Source organism: Salmo salar, chromosome ssa07 (genome assembly GCF_905237065.1).
Source record: "Salmo salar chromosome ssa07, Ssal_v3.1, whole genome shotgun sequence".
NCBI classification, from domain to species: Eukaryota; Metazoa; Chordata; class Actinopteri; order Salmoniformes; family Salmonidae; genus Salmo; species Salmo salar.
The window spans coordinates 48,163,616-48,188,422 of record NC_059448.1 but is presented as its reverse complement, the minus strand read 5'-3'; the positions used below and the strand labels follow the sequence as shown (position 1 = coordinate 48,188,422).

General features: G+C 44.1%; 2 protein-coding genes across 5 annotated transcripts in view; one reads left to right on the top strand and one right to left on the bottom strand.

The window, feature by feature from the left end:
- si:dkey-97m3.1 (fatty acyl-CoA reductase) overlaps positions 1–11,087 on the top strand; it is a 54,533-nt gene extending 43,446 nt beyond the window's left edge. Inside the window, exons 4-12 of the mRNA XM_014208183.2 lie at positions 1,108–1,287; positions 2,001–2,178; positions 4,872–4,916; positions 5,047–5,165; positions 5,452–5,519; positions 9,557–9,728; positions 9,943–10,072; positions 10,348–10,475; positions 10,572–11,087. Of these exons, the coding sequence (XP_014063658.1) occupies positions 1,108–1,287; positions 2,001–2,178; positions 4,872–4,916; positions 5,047–5,165; positions 5,452–5,519; positions 9,557–9,728; positions 9,943–10,072; positions 10,348–10,475; positions 10,572–10,734 (1,183 nt within the window). The 3' untranslated portion in view covers positions 10,735–11,087. The remainder of the gene's footprint in view (positions 1–1,107; positions 1,288–2,000; positions 2,179–4,871; positions 4,917–5,046; positions 5,166–5,451; positions 5,520–9,556; positions 9,729–9,942; positions 10,073–10,347; positions 10,476–10,571) is intronic.
- A 3,340-nt stretch (positions 11,088–14,427) lies between these two features.
- LOC106609398 (endoplasmic reticulum-Golgi intermediate compartment protein 2) lies at positions 14,428–24,796 on the bottom strand. 4 transcript variants are annotated; one of them, XM_045722159.1, is made up of 15 exons: positions 24,616–24,796; positions 23,620–23,955; positions 21,436–21,582; positions 21,225–21,333; positions 21,061–21,107; positions 20,851–20,918; positions 20,718–20,758; positions 20,123–20,224; positions 19,331–19,426; positions 18,420–18,475; positions 18,069–18,167; positions 17,501–17,598; positions 15,492–15,654; positions 15,255–15,334; positions 14,428–15,120 (listed from the first exon to the last, which is right to left on the bottom strand). In XM_045722159.1, exons 3-15 carry the CDS (start codon positions 21,539–21,541, stop codon positions 15,049–15,051), a joined length of 1,137 nt encoding a protein of 378 aa, XP_045578115.1. In that variant the 5' UTR covers positions 21,542–21,582; positions 23,620–23,955; positions 24,616–24,796; the 3' UTR covers positions 14,428–15,048. The 4 variants fall into 4 exon arrangements, with proteins under 4 accessions (XP_045578115.1, XP_014063660.1, XP_014063659.1 ...); XM_014208185.2 differs by having other exon boundaries at positions 23,832–23,955; XM_014208184.2 differs by lacking the exon at positions 23,620–23,955.
- Positions 24,797–24,807: the final 11 nt, after the last annotated feature.

Genomic DNA, 24,807 nt, shown 5'->3' with positions numbered 1-24,807 from the left:
CTAGTGCTCTATAATAGTTCTCAAACTGGCCTAGTGCTCTGTAATAGTTCTCAAACTGGCCTAGTGCTCTGTAATAGTTCTCAAACTGGCCTAGTGCTCTAAAATAGCCCTCATACTGGCCTAGTGCTCTAGAATAGTTCTCTATAATAGTTATCAAACTGGCCTAGTGCTCTGTAATAGTTCTCAAACTGGCCTAGTGCTCTGTAATAGTTCTCAAACTGGCCTAGTGCTCTGTAATAGTTCTCAAACTGGCCTAGTGCTCTGTAATAGTTCTCAAACTGGCCTAGTGCTCTGTAATAGTTATCAAACTGGCCTAGTGCTCTGGAATAGTTCTCTATAATAGTTCTCAAACGGTGGTACAGCCTAGTACTACTACCACTCTTATCCCCCATGACACGCCATTGCCACTGACTGTCGCCACTGACTGTCATGACTGCCGTCCCCGCGCTGCCTTTAATGGGCAACCGCTGCCAAACCCCATCTGACATCTGCACTCACATACACACACACACACACACACCGTCTACACTGCCTGACTGTGGCTGAGAAGCACTATCTTTCTCTGTAGACTGGCTGAGAGGTAAGCTAGAGTTCTGTCTGTTTATTCCTGGAATGGAAGCACATTCCTGGAATGAAGTGTGAGGATAAAAGAGTGTGAGGGAGGATGATTATAATGCTAACCCTCCAACGTGCTCTCTCTCTCTCTTTCTCTCTCTCTCACCCTCCTCTCTTTTTCTGTTTCTCTCTTTCTCTCTCTCTCTCTGTCTCTCTCTCTGTCTCTCTGTCTTTTTCGGTCTATCTCGGTCTCTTTCGGTCTCTTTCAGTCACTCTGTCTGTCTCTCTCTCTGGGTCTGTCTCTGTCTCTCTCTGTCTCTCTCTCACTGTCTCACTTCTCCTTGTGATGATATTATGGTAATGTAGTGTGCTTATGCTTCTTAGTGTACTTATGCACAGTGATCTCTTACCTAGTCCTGCTGTGTGTGTGTGTGTGTGTGTGTGTGTGTGTGTGTGTGTGTGTGTGTGTGTGTGTGTGTGTGTGTGTGTGTGTGTGTGTGTGTGTGTGTGTGTGTGTGTGTGTGTGTGTGTGTGTGTCTCCTCTCTTCCCAGACATGCCCTGCAGCTGAATGTGATAGCCACGCAGCAGCTCCTGAATCTGGCCCAGCAGATGCACCACCTCCAGGCCTTCATCCACATCTCCACAGCCTACGCCAACTGCAACCGCAGGCACATCGACGAGATCATCTACCCACCGCCTGTAGAACCCAAGAAGCTCATCGACTCCCTGGAGTGAGTAGTGTGAAGTCTACTTTCTGCATCCGAGTTGGGGGTGGGGTTGCTGCTATTACGACTCCATCTATTCAGGAAGTGAATTCATTTGCAAATTTCATGCATTGAAAATATGCTCAGTGAAGATAAATGGCACTTAGACCTGGATTCAATCAGATCAAGCGTTAACCGGCGATAGCCAACACCCGCATAGCTGATGTTTTGGCGCAGTCGTAACTACGTTGTACCTGTCACATCGGTGAGCAGCTGCTCTTGTGATCATTGTCACAATGCCATACCTGTCCCACTCGCGTTGGAAGTTCAGAACCAGAAAATGTCCGCTTTAGGTATAATGCCGGGAGCCGCTTGTGGATTTGACAGCTCTAACGCTGTTCCACCAAAACAACCGCTATGCTGGTTTCGTCTAGCGCAGATCTGATAGAATCTAGCCCTTAGTTAGATAAATGACAGTATATTCATTGAATTTCAATTAATCTCCTGAATGAACTGATTGAAATGGAATTGAACCGAACCAAGGGTGCTGTCTAGTCCACACCACCTTGTGCCATTTCCAACTAATGATTGATTATAAATACCATCACAGACAGCTATCAGAGTGAATGACGTTTCATCTATCTACACAAAATGCCAACTTTACTTCAATCCTGGCATGTGTCCTGTACCATTGTGATGTGAGTCTAATTGTGAGTGTTCTCTTGTGTCTGTGACTGCAGGTGGATGGAGGACAGCATCGTCCGTGACATCACGCCGCGCCTCATCGGGGAGCGCCCCAACACCTACACCTACACCAAAGCCCTGGCAGAGTGTGTGGTCCAGAAAGAGAGCAGCAAACTCAACATCGGCATCATCAGACCCTCCATAGTGGGAGCCAGCTGGCAGGAGCCTTTCCCTGTGAGTACCGTTACCATAGAGATACAGTATCATATACATACATCATTCTGTGAGACTTGATTACTCTACTGGAACTTGTCACTGGATAGCTGGCAGCAATAAAGTCAATTGATGATCATTAGATACATGGATCACATTCTGTATGTAGTCTGTGGACGTTAAACAGTGTATTGACTGGTCAGCAAGATAAGTGTATCAGAAGAAGTGTGATTGGCTCAGCCACCTGCCTGTTGGGAAATATATCACAATTTATAAAAATCTATGTAGCACTTTCACTGTGATGGTAAAAGGGCTCAGTCAGAATCCTGTCAATTCTCACACCATCGTGTCCTGCTGTGATGCCAAATGGATGGGAATTAGCGATCGATCGCTGTAACGGTACACTGGTCAATATATCTCCCCTGTGTACAGCCAGACTTAAAGGGGGATTGGGTGTGTAATGGTGAGTAATGGTTGTATTAGGGTTGGACCAAGACAGGTGTGTTCTTATGGTTCAGAAAGTCAGGCTGGGCTGGATTCCAGGTCTCGAAGAGGAGCATCCCTGACCCCAACAGCTGGGTAGGCGATGTGAGGGGGGCAAGGAAGGGGCGATGGGGAAAGGGAGGGGTACTGCCAGGGCTGAAACCGGAGAGCCTCAATGTCTCCTACTAGATAGAAGGTCACTGAAAAGCAACTGTAGGTTAATGGAAAGGCCACTCAAATGTTCAGTAGGTGCAGTAATCAATCAATCAATCAATCAATCAATCAATATAATGTATTTTATAAAGGCCTTTTGACATCAGCAGTTGCCCCTAGAAAGGCAGGAACCTAGGAAGAAAGTTAGCTAGGAACCAGCTTCCGAGGGGGGGCCAGTCCTCTTCTGGATGTGCAGGGTGATGCTACTTTCATGAGTAAACTGCTTTTTATTTTCTAATCTGTCCGGCTGCTGTAGTGTAGGCTAACATCTTAGCGTAAGGATTCCACAGCGTTAAGCATTTTAATCTCACTTAGCGTAGCGGCAGATGGACATATTAAAGCGTTTAAAAAATACATCTAGACTTTATTGCTGCTTAACATTTTGGAGGAGCAATGGGAGGGTGGTTTCAACATTTCATCATTTTCCTGATTATAATATTCGTCAAAGTTCTTGCCCCCAAATCAAATTCAAGTGACATGCTTACTTTATTTTCCTACAGGAATATTATTTGAACGTCTGAGGCTCCATGAATTCACACAGAAAGAGACCAAAGATCTAGAAGACGAAAAAATGCACACTTTCAGAGTTTTCAGTAGAGTATAATACACTTTTAAACAGCACTAAGTATATTCAGAGAAAACGACTACATAGCCTCAGGGCTGTATTTACTTTTCTGGGGCTGTAACGTTTGAACAGTGTAGGATCCAGAGCCAGTGGGTGTGGAAGTGGGGTTGGACCAGGCCTGGCGGCAAAACAGCCAAAAGATCACGTATTACCAGTTTATTGCGCGGGCAGCTCAAGACAGTGGGAGCGACGAGACGAGGGAGGAGGGTGTGTGTGTGTGTGTGTGTGTGTGTGTGTGTGTGTGTGTGTGTGTGTGTGTGTGTGTGTGTGTGTGTGTGTGTGTGTGTGTGTGTGTGTGTGTGTGTGTGTGTGTGTGTGTGTGTGTGTGTGTGTGTGTGTGTGTGTGTGTGTGAGATTAACTTCAATCTCCATGTCCTCAGAACTCCGTTAAGTGTTAAAATGTCACAGGCAATCCCTCAATGGGGGTCAAAGATGTATACGTGCAAAAATTGACTTTGAGACGATGTGATAAGGACTCTTATCTGTCTGACTGATTGTCTGTCTGCAACAGATCATGTAGCCTTACCCTGTAGGGACAAGCCACAGACAGACCCACACAAATAAGCCCAGTCTATTACCAATGTATTACCGGAGGGCTAATTGATGAGGACACTGTGTTACTCTCCCTATCTCAGTCTCACTCACAATAGCTAGCTAGCTAGCTTAGCACACCACTGGAATGCTAACTCAGCAGATGCACAACAATCTAATTGATGTTGCTGTTAGGAGGCTATCTGTAACTTGATGATGTTGCAGCAATGTTATAGCTGTGCTTGAAGCTAGAATCCCTAATTGAAACAGTAACAAAGCAGACACCCTGCCTGTGTTTTGGTAAAAAGCTGAGGGATGGGCCTGGAGAAATGTAACCACTCTCAAATTCATAAACAGAGCTATGGATGCAAGGACTAACCATCCATGATATCAAATGTATAGTTTTAACCATGTTTTTAGGCTATACAGTGTTTGTTTACATTCACAAACATTAAAGTAAAACAAGCTTGTATTTGGGGTTCTGATGGGGTACGACAGTTGAACTAAGCTCATGAGGCATTTATAAGGTATATTCTTCAAGAATCAATGGGTATATATCATTCATTTATAGGTCCAAAAATAGATGTAGCAACTAAGGATTCCAGCTTAAAGGGGGTACTTAGAGTTCTCTTTCAGCTATGTCTCTATTCCGTCTGCATCGCTGAAGCGTTCCAGATTGCGAGATATACATTTTTAAGTACTTTCCGATTGAACAGACATATGCAGCATTTGACTACATATGTCTAACGCGGGAACATTGCCTTTAAATTTAAATAACGGATTGAAATTTTCCGTACGGATTGAATAGAGCCCCTAATCTCTCATTACACTAACTTATTCCCTCCCTATTCTTCTGTCTCAGGGCTGGATCGACAACTTCAATGGACCAAGCGGAGTCTTCATCGCTGTAAGTACCAGCATATACTTATTACGTTGTATTTTTCATATAGTAAGTTTGCTCATTTTGATGCCACTAGTTTAAATGATGATCAGGTGATGATGAGATGTGGTGGTAACCCTGTGTCCTGTCTGATCAGGCGGGGAAGGGCATCCTGCGCACCATGAGAGCCAACAATGATGCGGTGGCGGACCTCATCCCCGTGGACGTGGTCATCAACCTGACCCTGGCCGCTGGCTGGTACACGGCCGTGCACAGGTTAACTTTCCCCCCAGGTGGAATATGGTTTGACCAATGACTGTATGGTTTAACCCACACAAACAGACACCGCCCATATTGACCTGCAGGAAGTTCTCCTGTAAACCTACCTTAGCCCAGTTTGTTCGAACACGTCTCCCCAGCTCTACACCATTGACTGATGAGGAAGCCCAGTGTTTTCAATTGATGTGATTTGTGTTCGTGGGCTCATTTTATAGATGTGTCCTAATGGACCCTCCCCTTTAACCCTTGACCCATCTGACCTCATCTCTCTGCTCCCTTGCAGACCCAAAGCAGCGCTGGTTTACAACTGCACAACAGGCGGCATCAACCCTTTCCACTGGGGAGAGATCGGTAGGTGTCTGTCTGTCTGTCTGTCTGTCTGTCTGTCTGTCTGTCTGTCTGTCTGTCTGTCTGTCTGTCTGTCTGTCTGTCTGTCTGTTACAGTGACATCATTAGTGCTTGTTCATCTACCACTGTGGCTTCCGTCGTCATAAATCAGTGTACTTCAGTAGTTGAAATCTTGATCAACTCAAATCCAATTTTATTGGTCACATACACATGGTTAGCAAATGTTATTGCGAGTGTAGCGAGTGTCGTTCCAACAGTGCAGCAATATCTAACATGTAATCTAACAATTCCACAACAACTACCTAATACACACAAATCTAAGTAAAGGTATGGAATAAGAATATATACATATAAATATGTGGATTGGCAATGACAGAGTGGCATAGGCTAAGATGCAATAGATGCTATAAAATACAGTATATACATGAGATGAGTAATGCCAGATATGTAAACATTATTAAAGTGGCTAGTGATCCATTTGGTTGATGGTGTTGTCACTATGCAACTATGCATCATACATTCCCACCGGGGATATGAAACTGTGGGTTATCTGTCAGTCCTGGTTCTCCTAAGCAGGGGGATAAATGATCTGTGTCAGAATTAAATGCCCGGGGATTTGACAGTGGCGAGGGTCTACTGCCACCTTCTGGCAGCTAGTAGAACATTACATCTGAACCCCCACTTTGTGTGCATCTGTTTGACCTCACCACTCTGGATCTGCCCAAATGACAAATCCCATCAGCAGTAAAGCACAGTTGCCCAAACAATAACAAGTAGAGGCAAAGTGTCATCATGAAATCATCAACCCACCAGCATTTTGGTTGTGGTGGCAGCTCACCTCCCGGCCCATCATCTACAGTACATCCCATTGAACCACTGAGATGAAAAGGATGCATGCGGGTATCAGTCAGGCTCAGATTAGCGCGGTAGCGGGCGACAGCCAGGGTCCCTATTCTATCAGATTAGTGAATCTGCTCCTTCACTCTGGGAAATTGCCACCAGATGGCTGACAGAGGGATTAGGGCTCATCACTCTGCCTCGCTGTTATAAATCTGGGATAGCGGGCACTAATCTACAGGACCACATAAGAGCTAAAAATCTAGCTAATCAAACTGGGTCTAGGGGGCCCATGGGGCTGCTTAGGGAAGTTGGAGGTTTGCTGGATGGATATGTTATCAAAATTCTGGTATCTTAATTGGTTTTGGTAACCTTTTCTCCACTGTCCTCTTCTCACCCCGTTTGAAAAAGGTCAATATAATTGAGGAGTGGCGGTAAGGAGAGGGAACGTGGAGGGAAATGCGCTTGCAAGAAATGAGACGGTCATTCACTCGCTCGACATCAGACAAATGACGTTTACAGAGGAATCACAAAATACAAAGTGATAAAAACGAATCTAGCTACTTCTGCAGTACATTTTATAGATAAAAGGATAAGTAGAGTATTTTCTCCTTTGAGAAAACAACAGCTGATTCAAAGGGGATGTGGCAAATTTTAAAACACCCTCGGCGAGAGGAGGCTATCGAGGACTGGATGACACTCCTCTGATAGCTTACAAATGAATTGACACTCTCCATGACCACTTGACCACTTATCACTAAGGAGAGGATGATGGAGGCATCGAGGAGAGGCCGGACTTTTGTGCAAATGAGAATCTCCCAAGGAATCGATGAAGGAGCCCTGGAATTGAGAAAGAGCCATGGAATAGTGCTCAGGAGTTTTCCTCATTCAGGCTGGGATTCAATCCAAGGCTTGTTATAGAACAGCGCACTAGACACCCGACAATGTACCATTTAACATCACCATGAATTGATCCCCGGCCTCAATCTTGTTCTGAGGGAAGCTCCACTTTCTAGGGCAGAACAAATGTGATTGGTTGGATGAAAACTCAGTGGGCAGAGCTTAGACTACCAAGTCAGTGGGTGGAGTTTACAGATGAGAGTCAAATAAAATAAATGCTTTCAGGGAGGTAGGTTGGAGGTGGATGGAGGGCGATCAACATGGATTTTGACCCAAGAGGTTGGCAGTTCGAATCCTGGTTGTGACTTTTGTTTTCCTTACCAAACATTTTTAACTACTAGCGCAGTGGACTAGGCACATGGATAGGGACCAGAAGGTTACAGGTTCTAATCTTGCTAATGCCCTTTTTAAAAAAATGTATATTTGTGTTACCTTTCCCTAGCAGGGAACACTCACCCTCAACACCAAAACCATCTTTCAACTCTTGTTAGTGCGGTTGGAGAATATTCACTGTGGCCGGGATTCAATAACATCACCCTTTGTCAGCTATGTACCTTGTAAAGGCAGTGTTCCCACATTCACGGTAAACACAGCATGTTCTCCCTTTAAATGGCACATAGCCAACAAATCGCAATCAGATTGAATCCTGGTCAAAAATATTTGATCCCTTCCCAAAATATTGTTCTACTTAAGAGTTAATATCTTAGAACTAATGATAGAGCGTTGATCATCCACAGAAATGTGCTGGAGCACGGTGCTTGCAACATCAGGGATGTGGCTTTGATTCTAAGGGTCATATGTAGTGTGGCACATGGTCTCAGAGCATTTTGTATGTAAATCCAAGACACTCCATTTACTATGAAATGTATTAATTTGTGGATGTCTCATTTCAGGAATTGCAATTCTTACAGCATGTTAAGAATTTGCAAAACATCCCTTATGAAAAAAAGAGAGCAGTCAGGCTATTACTGCATCCAAATACCACAGCTGACTACAGTTACTGTAGGGGATCTATTACATTCCAATTGGTTGTGGCTAACATTAGCTAGAAGACTAATGCTAACTAAGCAGGGGGGGGGGTTAAGGTTAGCCAACATGCTAAGTATTGTAGTTGCAAAAGTAGTTGCTAATTAGCTAAAATTGTCTGTGAGGAGATTAAAACACACATTTGGGTTTCTAGATGTTAGTCTACGTAAGGCAAAAATAACTAATGTGAATGTAACATGTACTAAAGACTGTCCCGGACATTTACTTTGTTACATCTAGTCTGGGAGACCAGTCTGGGTACAATTGAAGGTGAAGGGGCAGTACTACAACATATGATAGCCAAGGGTTTAACCAATAAAAATGGTTCTTTATTTTGTAGTTAATAAACCGAAGATGTATAAATGTCTTTACAACAAATCAAATGCTGGGCAAGTAGTAAAAGTCCAGAGTTCAATGACAGGAGATAATTTCTCAAATCTTCCGCCATTCTTCAGTAGTCGTCGCTGGCCAGCCTCCATTAGCATAGTAGAGGGCTGGGTATCCGGGATCTGTCCTTTACTCCAATGCAATGAGGTTGGCTTCAGACAACCGTGGTTCATCTCTTGGCACATCATGGACCACAGGCTTCAATCACCAGAGTGGTCTTGGAGGGGTATCACAGCTGTAGGGGATGGGCCCAGTCTACTTAAATCCTCTGCCTCATTTTCCACCTTTAACACGTCAGCCTGCGCATACCCTTCTTCCTCCACTTGGCTCTCATCTTGTGGAGATGTCTCAAAAGTGATGAGATCAACTTGAAAACAAAATAACTAAAACAGAGGGAATAAATTAAATGGGAAAGCCTCAAAATGACAAAACTACAGCTCAACAGGAGAGAGCTACCCTCGGGCTTACCCCAGATAGTCTTCCCCTACACAGGAGGAACTAACCTCGTAAGGCTGTTCACTTCTTTATAGAGGCTGGTGGGTCACAAGTCTTCAAAAGAAAGCACACAGGAACAAATTCACACCAGTATCACCCACTGGTTCTTTCACTCGCAGTTCCCCCAGCAGTTTTACCTTGGTCTGAGCAGCCTTGATTGCAGCCAGGTGGGGGAGGTGTGCAGCTTCTGTGAATGAGGTCATTAGTGCAACAGAAAACCACACCCCTGGATACATTCCAATTCTCTAATATAGTGGCTAAGGAAGATGTGAAAGGCACTTCCATAACGTTACACTCCCTTAAAATGCCACAAGAGAATAGAGCTGTAAGATAGGGATGTCAGCTCCAAGCCACAGATTCCTTCACATTTTTAACTCCTTTGTATTCTCTCTCAGAGCACCATGTGATGTCCAGCTTCAAGAGGAACCCTCTGGAGCAGGCTTTCAGAAGGCCCAACGCCAACATCACCTCCAACTACCTGATGAACCAGTATTGGATCCTGGTCAGCCACAAGTTCCCTGCCCTCATCTACGACCTCTACCTGAGACTGTCTGGACAGAAACCCCAGTAAGATTACTAATGTCCTGATTGTTCAGTCTATGAAAATTGAACTACCTACATTGTTTTCAACCCAATCAACACATTGTGATGTAATCATAAAGAAATAAGAAATCAGTGTTTGCTGCATACAAGTGATCTTCAGTGAAACGAACATTACAATTGTGTTATATACATGCAGAACATTTGGACTGAGATCCTCCATTCCTCTCTCTCTGTGTAGGATGATGCGTATCTTCAACCGGCTGCACAAGGCCATCGGCCTGCTGGAGTACTTCAGCAGACAGGACTGGGAGTGGAACTCAGAGAACATGAACATGCTGATGAGCCACCTCAGCCCTGAGGACAGGAAGGTACAGTAGACTCAGCATCCATCCTCTATGCACACACTGTATCTCCGCATGTTGATGTATATAGTCGGTGGTATGTTTTTCACCTAGTAATGCCACCAAGCCATCATTTCAGCTCAAACAAACCGCTTTATTGATTTCAAGACAACAGGTCACTAATACATCATTCAATTTCAGAAAGTAAAATTATAGATATCGCAAAGGTTTTCATAATTGCCTGAATGTGACCATAATAGCCATATCTTACTGCACATCAACATCCTAACTCTCTCTCCCAGACATTCAACTTTGACGTGCGTCAGCTGAACTGGCCGGAGTACATAGAGAACTACTGCATCGGCACCAAGAAGTACGTTCTGAATGAAGACATGTCCGACATCCCTGTAGCCAGGCAACACCTCAGGAAGTGAGTAGACTACTTACAGGGCTGACTGTGTTTGTTCCTGTCTTATTTTGAAGAAGGATGTAAATGACAGTGTGTACTTCCATCTCTCTCCCTCAGGCTGAGGAACATCCGCTACACATTCAACACTCTACTGCTGGTCTTCATCTGGAGGGTGTTCATCGCCCGCTCTCAGATGGCCAGGAACATCTGGTACTTTGTGGTCAGTCTCTGCTTCAAGTTCCTCTCCTACTTCCGGGCCTCCAGCACACTCACCAACTAATGACCAACTGACTGTTGACCAGCTGAACGCCCTGCTCGCCTCCTCAACCAGACCTCACCCCTCAGACCTCCAGCAGCACACAACCCCAGTCCTCAACCAGACCTCACCCCTCAGACCTCCAGCAGCACACAACCCCAGTCCTCAACCAGACCTCACCCCTCAGACCTCCAGCAGCACACAACCCCAGTCCTCAACCAGACCTCACCCCTCAGACCTCCAGCAGCACACAACCCCACTCCTCAACCAGACCTCACCCCTCAGACCTCCAGCAGCACACAACCCCACTCCTCAACCAGACCTCACCCCTCAGACCCAGCAGCACACAACCCCACTCCTCAACCAGACCTCACCCCTCAGACCCAGCAGCACACAACCCCACTCCTCAACCAGACCTCACCCCTCAGACCTCCAGCAGGATACAACCCCACTCCTCAACCAGACCTCACCCCTCAGACCCAGCAGCACACAACCCCACTCCTTAACCAGACCTCACCCCTCAGACCCAGCAGCACACAACCCCACTCCTCAACCGGACCTCACCCCTCAGACCCAGTAGCACACAACCCCACTCCTCAACCAGACCTCACCCCTCAGACCCAGCAGCACACAACCCCACTCCTCAACCAGACCTCACCCCTCAGACCCAGCAGCACACAACCCCACTCCTCAACCAGACCTCACCCCTCCAGCAGCACACAACCCCACTCCTCAACCAGACCCCACTCCTCAACCAGACCACACCCCTCAACCAGACCACACCCCTCAGACCTTCAGCAGCACACAACCCCACTCCTCAACCAGACCCCACTCCTCAACCAGACCACACCCCTCAGACCTCCAGCAGCACACAACCCCACTCCTCAACCAGACCTCACCCCTCAGACCCAGCAGCACACAACCCCACTCCAATTTCTGTACATTGACTCAATGTGTGAATCCTGAGATATCCATGGCCTCTCTTCTTCCATGGGCGATGTGTTTTTACCTTGTATTGGTTTGTACTGACAGAATATTTGGGAACCTGTACTCTGTAGCGAGACCAGCTAAGGATATCCGAGAGTAACTTGTGTTGATCACATTAAAGGCTTTATTCAATCTGTAAAGTTGAATCGTTACAGACTCCGCGATTATAAATTAAAAAGGTAATTTCCAATTGAGCCAACACATGCAGCTTTTACTGTGAATGCAGTCTGCAAAAGCAGGTTCATTCCCTTTGTTTCAATCATGCCGTAAAGCTGAGGTTCTGTGATGCGGATTGAATGGAGCCCTAAATCTTGACCACTGGAGACCGCTACTGTAGTACTACTAACATCTGACCTGGTTGACGACTACTGAATATTGACATCAGCATGTTTGACATAATGCATAAGACTCATTCTTTGTTTTACTGTTTGTCCACTTTGCCTGTTCTGTACAGCAGTTTATATTGAAACTAAGTTTACTATTTTTTCATCTTTATAAATAATTGCGTCAAACTAAGGCTTGTCTTATGTAAGTGGTACAGTGCATTCGGAAAGTATTCAGACCCCTTGACTTTTTCCAAATTTTGTTACATTACAGCCTTGTTCTAAAATTGATTAAATAAGTTTTTCCTCAATCTACACACAATACCCTCATAATGACAAAGCGAAAACAGGTTTAGACATTTTTTCAAATTTATTAAATAAAAAAACAGAAATACCCTATTTACATAGGTATTCAGACATTTGCTATGAGACTCGAAATTGAGCTCAGGTGCATCCTGTTTCCATTGATCATCTTTGAGATGTTTCTACAACTTGGAGTCCATCTGTGGTAAATTAAATTGATTGGACATGATTTGGAAAGGCACACACCTAAGGTCCCACAGTTGACAGTGCATGTCAGAGCAAAAACCAAGCCATGAGGTCGAAGGAATTGTCCGTAGAGCTCCGAGACAGGATTGTGTCGAGGCACAGATCTGGGGAAGGGTACCAAAAGACTTCAGCAGCATTGAAGGTCCTGAAGAACACAGTGGCCTCCATCATTCTTAAATGGAAGACGTTTGGAACCACCAAAACTCTTTCTAGAGCTGGCCGCCCAGCAATCGTCACATCTGGAGGAAAACTGGCACCATCCTAACAGTGAAGCATGGTGGTGGCAGCATTATGCTGTGGGAATGTTTTTTCAGCGGCAGGGACTGGGAGACTAGTCAGGATAGAAGGAAAGATGAATGGAGCAAAGTACAGAGAGATCCTTGATGAAAAACCTGCTCCAGAGCGCTCAGGACATCAGACCGGGGAAAAGGTTTTACGTTCCAACAGGACAACGACCCTTAGCACACAGCCAAGACAACGCAGGAGTGGCTTCGGGACAAGTCTCTGAATGTCCGTGGCCCAGCCAGAGCCCGGACTTGAACCCGATCAAACATCTCTGGAGAGACCTGAAAGTAGCTGTGCAGCGACACTCCCCATCTAACCTGACAGAGCTTGAGAGGATCTACAGAGCAGAATGGGAGAGACTCCCCATATACAGGTGTGCCAAGCTTGTAGCGTCATACCCAAGAAGACTCAAGGCTGTAATCGCTGCCAAAGGTGCTTCATTTGCTAAAATTTCTAATAACCTGTTTTTGCTTTCTCATTATGGGGTATTGTGTGTAGATTGAGGGGGGGGGACAATTTAATCCATTTTAGAATAAGGCTGTAATGTAACAAAGTGTGGAAAAAGTCAAGGGGTCTGAATACTTTCCGAATGCACTGTAGATGGTGACAGTATCATATATAAATAAGGGTGGAAGATGTGTAAATAGTTGAAGTTCTATATTATTTTTCTAGACTACTTAAAAGAGTAGTATTCCTGAGGGTTGATTCTGCAGGAGTCTGACTACCACAGAGCTCCCCAGACTAGATCTGAAGTGTTACTTGTGGCAGACAGCAGCAGTCCACTTTTTATAAGATGGTACATCTATATATAGTATCTATGGTAGAAGTCTTGACTAAATGTACCCCAAATCCTCCCTCTGGAAAAACATGTTTCCCTGTGAGCCAGTAATGGTGTGCAACAATGGTGACTGTCCTTTCCTAAATTCTGTAAGGGACTATGAACCAAACGCACGTCAAACACAGAAAATTGCCTTTTCTGTACAATGAAGTTGTACAAAATGTCCTGCTTGTTACGGATCTTGGCATCTGTCATGTTGATAACAAAGCAGTGTCTTTGTAATGATACATAGTGGAAGCAGAGCACTGTGGGTAGATCAGAAAAGGTAGATCAGAGCTAACTGGGCAATGTTCTGTGAACTGCAACACTTACGACTTAGTTTATTTTGTTTAATTTTCCTTTTTCAAATGTAATTGGCAAATGTTAAATGACCCTCTATTCCTGCTCTGAAAAAGTTTGTTTGTCAAAACATGAATAAACCAAAAGACAACAAATTGGTCAGTGTGCTAATCATTCTGCTTCATACACTGCTGGCTCATGTAGAAAATAGATTTAGCCTACTTACATGGCTGCGTTTATACAGGCAGCCCAATTCTGATCTTTTTTTCACTAATTGGTCTTTTGAAAGATTGGATGTGAAAAGATCTGATGAGACTGGTCAAAAGACCAATTAGTGGAAAAAAAGATCCGAAATGGACTGCTTGTGTAAGCGCAGGCTAAGAGCATGCACCATCACCAGAGGATAGTGGGATACCAAACGAGAGATATTTAAATGAATGTAAAGTGTACAACATGAAGTGATGAAGTGCACTAAAACACGTTTAATAGAACATCTCCCATTGACAGATGTGAAACAGATACTGAACAACAGTGCAAATAGATAGAAATAGAACAAACATGACATGCAAGTTAATAGTATGAATGATAACATAGAAGGATCAGATTTCATTCAGCCTAACTTACAGATGACAACATCCCAATAACCTTTACACACAAAGCCTGATAAAACTGGGGAGTGAGCCGCTTTCCATTTTCCAGTGTAAAATACATACTTACAGGATATAAATATATTATAATGGTAGTCATATGAGGATACTGTCCATAACAATAAATAGAACAATTATGATTGTCGGGTTCCTAATCAGTTTACTCTTATTTGGTTCAAAACAAACTCCCAGCAATCCACATACTTGTGATTGGAGACTTCTCTTCCTGGATTCCCCCACAGGTGAAGGGACAGTAGGTGCACGATCAGCAGCAGGCTCCAGGTCCCATATCCACAAAGCGTCTCACAGTAGGAGTGCTGATCTAGGATCTGTCCATACAATCTTATCTTATGATCCAAAAGGGCAAAACTGATCCAAGCTCAGCACTCCTACTCAGAGAGCTTTGTGGATATGGGCGCAGGTTACAGGGCTACTCCTGTACGTGGTTGTCCGTCAGGAGCGGAGCAGCACGGTTGTTCACATGGGGATCTGGGAGAACCACCTGGAAATAGCGAACACGCAGAGGTACAGTGTAAATACACTACTACCAGTGAGACACAGGGAAACTGGTACATGTAAGGATTTACCATCATTTTGCGACATAGTTTCAGTGGCAATAAAGAAGACTGGGCTCACCTCTCTAGGTTTATATGGGCCTAGTTTGAAGCGACAGCAGACTATGTCGAAACAGAAGCCAACAAACCCATGGATCATGCCTGTGGGAGAGAGAAGATCAATGAAGATGTTCAGGGTGCATTTCTCTAACGTGGCACAGTATCAGGCTGGCAAAGCAGCCATGGAATGATTTGTGAGACATGAACAGTATGAGGTCTGCCCATGACCCTGGGTGGTAAGAGTGAGTGTTGTCTGGACCTGTGGTTGAGAAGATACCCCCGATGATGCCACAGAGTCGTACCAGGAACTGCCAGAGGGGCATGTGCTGCTCACTGACCGTCACCATCAGAGAGCTGGTGTCGTACTTCATAAAGATCCCAGACACGCCGTGGCTGCCCGCCGCATGGTTGATCACCCGCTCCTAGACCAGACAGTGGGTAGGTAGAGTGGGGGTTAATCTCTCTTTTATACACACTAGAGGTCGACCGATTATGATTTTTCAACGCCATTTATGATTATTGGAGGACCAGAAAAAGCTGATACCGGTTAATTGGCCGATTGTTATGTATATATCTGTAATAATGACAATTACAACAATGCTGAATGAACACTTCTATTTTAACTTAATATAATACATAAATACAAGCAATTTAGTCTCACATAAATAATGAAACATGTTCAATTTGGTTTAAATAATGCAAAAACACAGTGTTGGAGAAGAAAGTAAAACTGCAATATGTACCATGTAAAAAAGCTAACGTTTAAGTTCCTTGCTCAGAACATGAGAACATATGAAAGCTGGTGGTTCCTTTTAACATGAGTCTTCAATATTCCCAGTTAAGAAGATTTAGGTTGTAGTTATTATAGGAATTATAGGACTATTTCTCTCTATACGATTTGTATTTCATATACCTTTGACGATTGGATGTTGTTATAGGCACTATAGCATTGCCAGCCTAATCTCGGGAGTTGATAGGCTTGAAGTCATAAACAGAGCTGTGCACCAAGCATTGCTAAGAGCTGCTGGCAAACGCAGGAAAGTGCTGTTTGAATGAATGCTTACGAGCCTGCTGCTGCCTACCACCGCTCAGTCAGACTGCTCTATCAAATCATAGACTTAATTATAATAAACACACAGAAATACAAGCCTTAGGTCATTAATATGGTCAAATCCGGAAACTACCATTTCGAAAACAAAACGTTTATTCTTTCAGTGAAATACGGAACCGTTCCGTATTTTATCTAACGGGTGGCATCCCAAAGTCTAAATATTGCTGTTACATTGCACAACCTTCAATGTCATGTCATAATTATGTACAATTCTGGCAAATTAATTACGGTCAATGTTAGGAAAAAATGGTCTTCACACAGTTCGCAACGAGCCAGGCGGCCCAAACTGCTGCATACACAGAACGCAAGAGAAGTGACACAATTTACCTAGTTAATATTGCCTGCTAACATTAATTTCTTTTAACTAAATATGCAGGTTTAAAAAAATATACTTGTGTATTGATTTTAAGAAAGGCATTGATGTTTATGGTTAGGTAAATTGGTGCTACAATTGTACTTTTTTCGCGAATGCGTTTTTGTTAAATCATCCCCCATTTGGCGAAGTTGAAGTAGGCTGTGATCCGATGATAAATGAACAGGCACCGCATTGATTATATGCAACGCAGGACAGGCTAGATAAACTAGTAATATCATCAACCATGTGTAGTTAACTAGTAATTATGTTAAGATTTATTGTTTTTTTATAAGATAAGTCTAATGCTAGCTAGCAATTTACCTTGGCTCCTTGCAGCCACAAGGTCCTTTTGATGCTGCACTCGCGTAACAGGTGGTCAGCCTGCCATGCAGTCTCCTCGTGGATTGCAATGTAATCGGCCATAATCGGCGTCCAAAAATGCAGATTACCGATTGTTTTGAAATCGGCCCTAATTAAATCGGCCAGTCAACCTCTAACACACACACACACCTTTCTAGCATCTAGCCTTTGTGTATGTGCATGTGTGTGTTTGTAAGAGAGAAATCTATGACTGTCTCAGGTTGTGATGTGGTGTTATACAGCAGAGCTTGAAGTAACTTGGCAGCCAGCAGAGGGAGCGGAATGGACTGGATGGATGGATGAGGAGACTGATCCATTATCTGAACCTACTGCAGCATCCTCCATGGTCAACATTAAATAGAATTCCTTTCCCCCTGATGGTTAATATAAGGATTTGGGGAAGGTAGGCTGATACTAGATCTGTGCCTAAATCAGGACTTACCCTCTCCGTCACAGAGAACTGGTGTGTGTCTGCCGACACCTTGGACGTGTGCAGTTTGGTAGGTACCACCGTAATGAAATACTGGAACATCTCATTATCTGCAACAACAAGACAAAGAGCAAAGCCTTTTAGCCCATCCATCTAGTGACAGACTACACAGAATACTTCTAGAAAAGGTGAAATAGGGGGCTTCAGTTCTTTCCCCTGGAGAAACTAGGCTGCTTTGAACGGCAAGTGAATGAAAGCAAGCCTGCAGTGAATCCACTTCAAATGGACACAAATAGCTACATTTTCTCCCTGCAAACTCATGACGCCATGCTGAGCAGAATAGGCTGGAAGTGTGGATCAGAGCTCATGTACATAATCAGCCTACACACAGTCTGGGGTTTGACAGTGTGGCTTATTCACAACACAATATTGTTGCTACAAAGTACCCCAATATACAGTCACTTACTGCTCTACCATTCTGTAATCACAGCTACACATTGAGTAACAGCTGAATGAGGTTTGATAAAAACATATTAATGTGTGTACTTCCTGGTCTCAGTGAGGAGGATCAGTAACTTACGGTTGCTGGTGATTTTCTCTGTCCCGTCCAGAGGATTGATGATGCCGGGGATCTCTTCTCCGAAAGACAAATGGTCTATCCGATGGGAGAAGTTGTACGCTGCAATGCATTAATGAAACCCAGCTCACATTCAGTCAGGTGAAATGGGACAGTGAAAACCTCTATTTGGGAGTGAATCATTCTGAGAAAATAGTTATTTGGCACTGCATTAGAATAGATACTGCTCTTATCTATCACTTGAAACATGGAAATGCAGATGCAATGTAAGCAACCTGAGAACAGTACTAATGTAATGAGTAAATTATGCAAATGAGTGTCACCATTTCCTGGTCAGGCTGACAGAGAACTTACTGTCATGGCTTACAAAAGCAGCTATATGAGCATGGCCACGAGGATGATGAATAGGCCTGAGAAAGACAGAGGGTTAGAAGCGTGAGGAGCATTTTCATCAAAAAGAAATATACTGTGCTCTATAGGTTGAGTGCCCTTTTCCCCATGAGACATATAGACTTATAAATCATTCGCAGCATCAATTTGTGGAGCTTGGAAGCTTCTAACGTATGAGACAAACTCCATGATCCTGTGAGTCTTTGGCAGTATTACATAGCTTTCCCCCATTACACCCATAAAGAATGATTTACATACAAAATGCACTATTAAATATATACCGGTTGTTCGGGCCCTGAATGCTGATTGGTTGAAAGCCGTGGTATATCAGACTGTATACCGTGGGTATGACAAAACATGACTATTTACTGGTCTAATTACGTTGGTAACCAATTTATAATAGCAATAAGGCACTCCAGGGGTTTGTGGTATATGGCCAATATACCACAGCTAAGGGCTGTATCCAAAGCACTCTGTGTTGCGTCGTGCGAAGGAACGGCCATTAGCCATGGTATATTGGCCATATACCACACCCCCTCAGGCCTTATTGCTTAATTATAAACTGGGTGGTTTGAGCCCTGAATTCTCATTGGCTGAAAGCCATGGTATATCAGACCATTTACCATGGGTATGACAAAATGTTTAGTTTCACTGCCCTAATTACATTGGTAACCAGTTTCTAATAGCAATAATGCTCCTCGGAGGTTTGTGATATAAGGCCAATATACCACAGCTAAGGGCTGTGTCCAGGCACTCCACGTTGCATTGTGCCTAAGAACAGCCCTTAGCCATGGTATATCGGCCATGTACCACACCTCCTCGGGCCTTGTTGCTTAAATATATCATGCTTATAGGAAAGTGTACAGGTATCTTACTTTCCCACTGTGACGTGGAAGTTCCCAGCCACTTTGTTGACGTAGACGTGCCCATGTATCCTACAGGCACTTAAGGGCTCTGAGGCGGTGACCTCTCTGAAGACACACACACATACTATTACCTTTGTAGGAAAACATATCTGTACTTAATGCATTTTCCCAACACCTCAGTAGTGATGCATTTTGCATTTGAGAGCCCTACCAACTATTAACCTTGGGGGGCAAGGCGGGCCCTCTAACCTTGGGGGGCAAGGCGGGCCCACTAACCTTGGGGGGCAAGGCGGGCCCACTAACCTTGGGGGGCAAGGCGGACCTACTAACCTAGGGCGCAAGGCGGGCCTACTAACCTAGGGGGCAAGGCGGGCCTACTAACCTAGGGGGCAAGGCGGGCCTACTAACCTAGGGGGGCAAGGTGGGCCTACTAACCTAGGGGGGCAAGGTGGGCCTACTAACCTAGGGGGCAAGGTGGGCCTACTAACCTAGGGGGCAAGGCGGGCCTACTAACCTAGGGGGCAAGGCGGGCCTACTAACCTAGCGGGCAAGGCGGGCCCTACTAACCTAGCGGGCAAGGCGGGCCTACTAACCTAGGGGGCAAGGCGGGCCTACTAACCTAGGGGGCAAGGCGGGCTTACTAACCTAGGGGGCAAGGCGGGCCTACTAACCAAGGGGGCAAGGCGGGCCTACTAACCTAGGGGGCAAGGCGGGCCTACTAACCAAGGGGGCAAGGCGGGCCTACTAACCTAGGGGGCAAGGCGGGCCTACTAACCTAGGGGGCAAGGCGGGCCTACTAACCTAGGGGGCAAGGCCGTAGGAGCTCCCTTTAGAACATTCTTGTACAAGACCTCCTGTAGAGAATGCTCCTCCCTCAACCTGTTCTGTATCAGCAACAGGGTCCTAAGGAGAAACAGGTTAACTACTCATTTCATACAGGAAGGACGACAAAATCGTTTTTTCTTTTGGAATGTGGTTGAGTGAGATTTTCCGACTATTAACAAAGTGCTTAAAGGACCAATCTACCATTACTACCTCAATTGTTTTACGTTTAAATTCATGATATATAGCCATTGATTATTTAAGAATAAAACATTATAAAATGTCTCATGAGCTTAGTTTAACTGTCTAACCCCAATCAGAACCCAAAATAGAAGCTTGTTTTACTATTTTGTTTATAAATAATTGACTTGTAAACAAACACTGTATAGGCTCAACAACAAAAAAGACCAACTATCATTCTGATATCATGGATGGTCAGTCCTTGGATCCATTGCTCTGTCTATGCATTTGAGAGTGGTTACATTTCTCCCCCCCCTCAGCTGTTCACCTACAAAGTGGTGGGGTGATATTTCAACAGTGACATGCACACGTACTAACTGAGTAAACTGCTTACCTGTGCCACAGTTTTTGCTGTGGGGTCAGCTCAAAAATCACCTGAACATTTATACACAGGGAAGAAAATAGATCAGGGTTTGGGACAACCAAAGTCTATTTGTATGTAATAGAATGCTCAGTGATGTACTCACAGGCTCATACTGAATGCCATTTGATGTTATCATAGTCTCTGCCAGGTCCAGAATGTCTGCACCCACATCTGAAACAGCACACCAACTCAGTCTTTAGCTCCAGGGGGTTGTGGGGGGAAATTATACAGTACATCATAACACATTAATCATGAAGGCCTAGATTTCATGAATGATTCCAATAAATAATGTGTGATAAGGTTGAATACTTACGTTGGCATTTCATGGCAACTGTAATATCTATGTTTATTCTCAATTTACTGTAAATGAACAAGAAAAGTATTGTCAGATTCCAAGATAATGTACTGGCAGTAAAACACAGTTCAGGCTTAAATAAGAGCTTATCACGATGAAACAAAATCAACATTTCGATGTACCTTGAAAAATCTTTATCCACTTCGTATTCATACTTCATCCAGGTGTCCCGATACACAAAGAACTCAAAGAAGGCCAGCAGTGCCATGGCAGTGAATGCTATCAAGGACACTATGGATGGGCGAGAGAAGAACATTAGCGACGTCATTCAAAGTTGGGGCTATTGAATCAGCATTCAGACACATGTAAGCAGTATTGAGAGTGAAATCTCACCTGTCCCCCCTGTGGCTGTGGTCTCGACATAGCTCTCTGGGACCTTGGGGAAGGCATCCAGCTCCTTAACCAGACTCAGGGCTTTCTTCCTGTACAGACGCCTCATCTTCAGGACCACTCTCCACGTCCTCCCTTCATACACCTAACCTGGGCAAGTGAAATCATACAGAATAGTCCATTATGGGTTTTTTCTAATCTGTGTAATATAGGAATAAAACAATATGCAGGTTACCACCATCATCGCTGCACACATCGGTCATACCTGGCTAGGCTTGATTGGCAATGTCACTGACACCACATTCTTCCAATCAACTAACTATCTAGTTTTTTTTTCGAATTAGTTACTAACCACATGTAGTGCTGAGCGATTAACCAAAATGGTGGTTATTTTTCCGTTTTTAAACAACTAATTCCTTATTTTTTCTGTGAGCTCAATTGCAGTTTCTCTAGCGAGAAATCAGATCCAGCCTGAACTGTGCGATGTAATAGGGAGTTGTAGTTTCCAACAGGCCAATATTTTGCATAGTTTAGCACATAAAACATGGTAATTAACTACAATGACCATAATCCATTTCGCATCTACTTGTCAGGTCCGTTTATTTTTTTTTTACACCTGGTGAGGAAGAGACAAGAACGCATGACCATTTAAAAAAAAAATATATTTAACCTTTATTTAACCAGGCAGGCTAGTTGAGAACAAGTTCTCATTTACAACTGCGACCTGGCCAAGATAAAGCAAAGCACTGCGACACAAACAACAACACAGAGTTACACATGGAATAAACAAGCGTACAGTCAATAACACAATATAAAAAAAAAAAGTCTATATTCAGTGTGTGCAAATGGTGTGAGGAGGTAAGGCAGTAAATAGGCCATAGTAGCAAAGTAATTACAATTTAGAAAATTAACACGAGTGATGGATGTGCAGATGATGATGTGCAAGTAGAAATACTGGTGTGCAAAAGAGCAGAAAAGTAAATAAAAACAATATGGGGATGAGGTAGGTAGATTGGATGGGCTATTTACAGATGGGCTATGTACAACGGCAGCGATCGGTTAGCTGCTAAGATAGCTGATGTTTAAAGTTCGTGAGGGAAATATAAGTCTCCAGCTTCAGCGATTTTTGCAATTCGTTCCAGTCATTGGCAGCAGAGAACTGGAAGGAAAGGCGGCCAAAGGAGGTGTTGGCTTTGGGGATGACCAGTGAGATATACCTGCTGGAGCGCATGCTATGGGTGGGTGTTGTTATCATGACCAGTGAGCTGAGATAAGGCGGAGCTTTACCTAGCATAGACTTATAGATGACCTGGAGCCAGTGGGTCTGGCGACGAATATGTAGCGAGGACCAGCCGACTAGAGCATACAGGTCGCAGTGGTGGTTAGTATATGGGGCTTTGGAGACAAAACGGATGGCGCTGTGATAGACTACATCCAGTTTGCTGAGTAGAGTGTTGGATGCTATTTTGTAAATGACATCGCCGAAGTTGAGGATCGGTAGGATAGTCAGTTTTACGAGGGTATGTTTGGCGGCGTGAGTGAAGGAGGCTTTGTTGCAAAATAGGAAGCCGATTCCAGATTTCATTTTAGATTGGAGATGTTTAATATGAGTCTGGAAGGAGAGTTTACAGTCTAGCCAGACACCTATGTATTTGTAGTTGTCCACATAATGTAAGTCAGAACCGTCCAGAGTAGTGATGCTAGTTGGGCGGGCAGCGAACGGTTGAAAAGCATGCATTTAGTTTTACTAGCGTTTAAGAGCAGGCCACGGAAGAAGTGTTGTATGGCATTGAAACTCGTTTGGAGGTTTGTTAACACAGTGTCCAAAGAAGGGCCAGATGTATACAGAATGGTGTCATCTGCGTAGAGGTGGATCAGGGAATCACCCAAAGCAAGAGCGACATCGTTGATATATACAGAGAAAAGAGTCAGCCTGAGAATTGAACTCTCTGGTACCCCCATAGAGACTGCCAGAGGTCCAGACAACAGGCCCTCCGATTTGACACACTGAACTCTGTCTGAGAAGTAGTTGGTGAACCAGGCGAGGCAGTCATTTGAGAAACCAAGGCTGTTGAGTCTGCCGATAAGAATACTGTGATTGACAGAGTCGAAAGCCTTGGCCAGGTCGATGAAGACGGCTGCACAGTACTGTCTTTTATCGATGGCGGTTATGATATCGTTTAGTACCTTGAGCGTGGCTGAGGTGCACCCGTGACCAGCTCGGACACCGGATTGCACAGCGGAGAAGGTACCATGAGGGGATATAGAGAACCACAGTGAGAGTCATAAAACCTAGTGGCCAAACAAGTAAATGGTTCCAATCATTTTTCCAGCATTCATGCTTCCCATAGGGGACTTTAGAAACATTTATAATAAGGCTGTGTTTTGTGTAGGCTTACCCTGGCGTGACGTTTTGTTAACTGTGTAAATCTCTGTAGGACAAGGTCACTTTTGATGGCTAGGTTTTATGTGTATTATGACACCTCTATTGAGGTCAGCTGTTTCTTGGCCAGGTATCTCTACCTGAAAATACATGATCAAAGTGATTGATAGTTGGTATTCAGCAGTCATAAAAGTATGCCTTATTTACTTTGAAGAACTACAAAATAGTGATTTTTGTCAGACAGCAGCTCTATAGAGATGAAATGATGACTTGGAATGAAATAATAAAGTCATCAAATAAGAAAACATAATATAAACAACGGAAATAAATTAATGTGAATATGATGGTTAATAAGTGATAGCAGTAATGGGCAGTCACCACCACCATCATAGTACATTTATTAATTGTTTTATTCTGTGTTATTACTGCATTTAACCCAAATTCGAAACCGAATAATGAACCGAAATCGAACCGACCTCAAAAAGCATTAATCGCTCAGCACTACCTGCATGAGGAAGTCCTCATCAGTATACTATTAGCTAGAAAGCAACGGGGGGTGGGCCACCAAGCCCAATATACATTCGTGTCCGTGGGCACTGGGCAATAACGTTATCTATGCAAAACAACTGAAATAGCCCACCAACGTCAATAGGATATATAGTGTTTCCTTTAATGGCTAGTGATAGTAAACATCGTACAGCCACATAACAACAACAGCATCACCAACGTAAGCTACATCAAGTTAGCAAAGATACTCATGGCTGTCTGAGGACCATTCATTCATAATTGTCTCTTCTTACCTCGGTTTCATGCGTCTATACTCCGGTAAATTGATTGCAAAGCAGGTATCAATTCATAACATTATAACTAGTGAAAAAATACGTTTGTTAGCTTGTAGCGTTCTTCACGGGTCCTGTCTTGTCTTAGCAACACGACCACCCGCTAGGCGATATGAACTGTCAATGGTATTTTTCCATTACCGCCACCTGTCG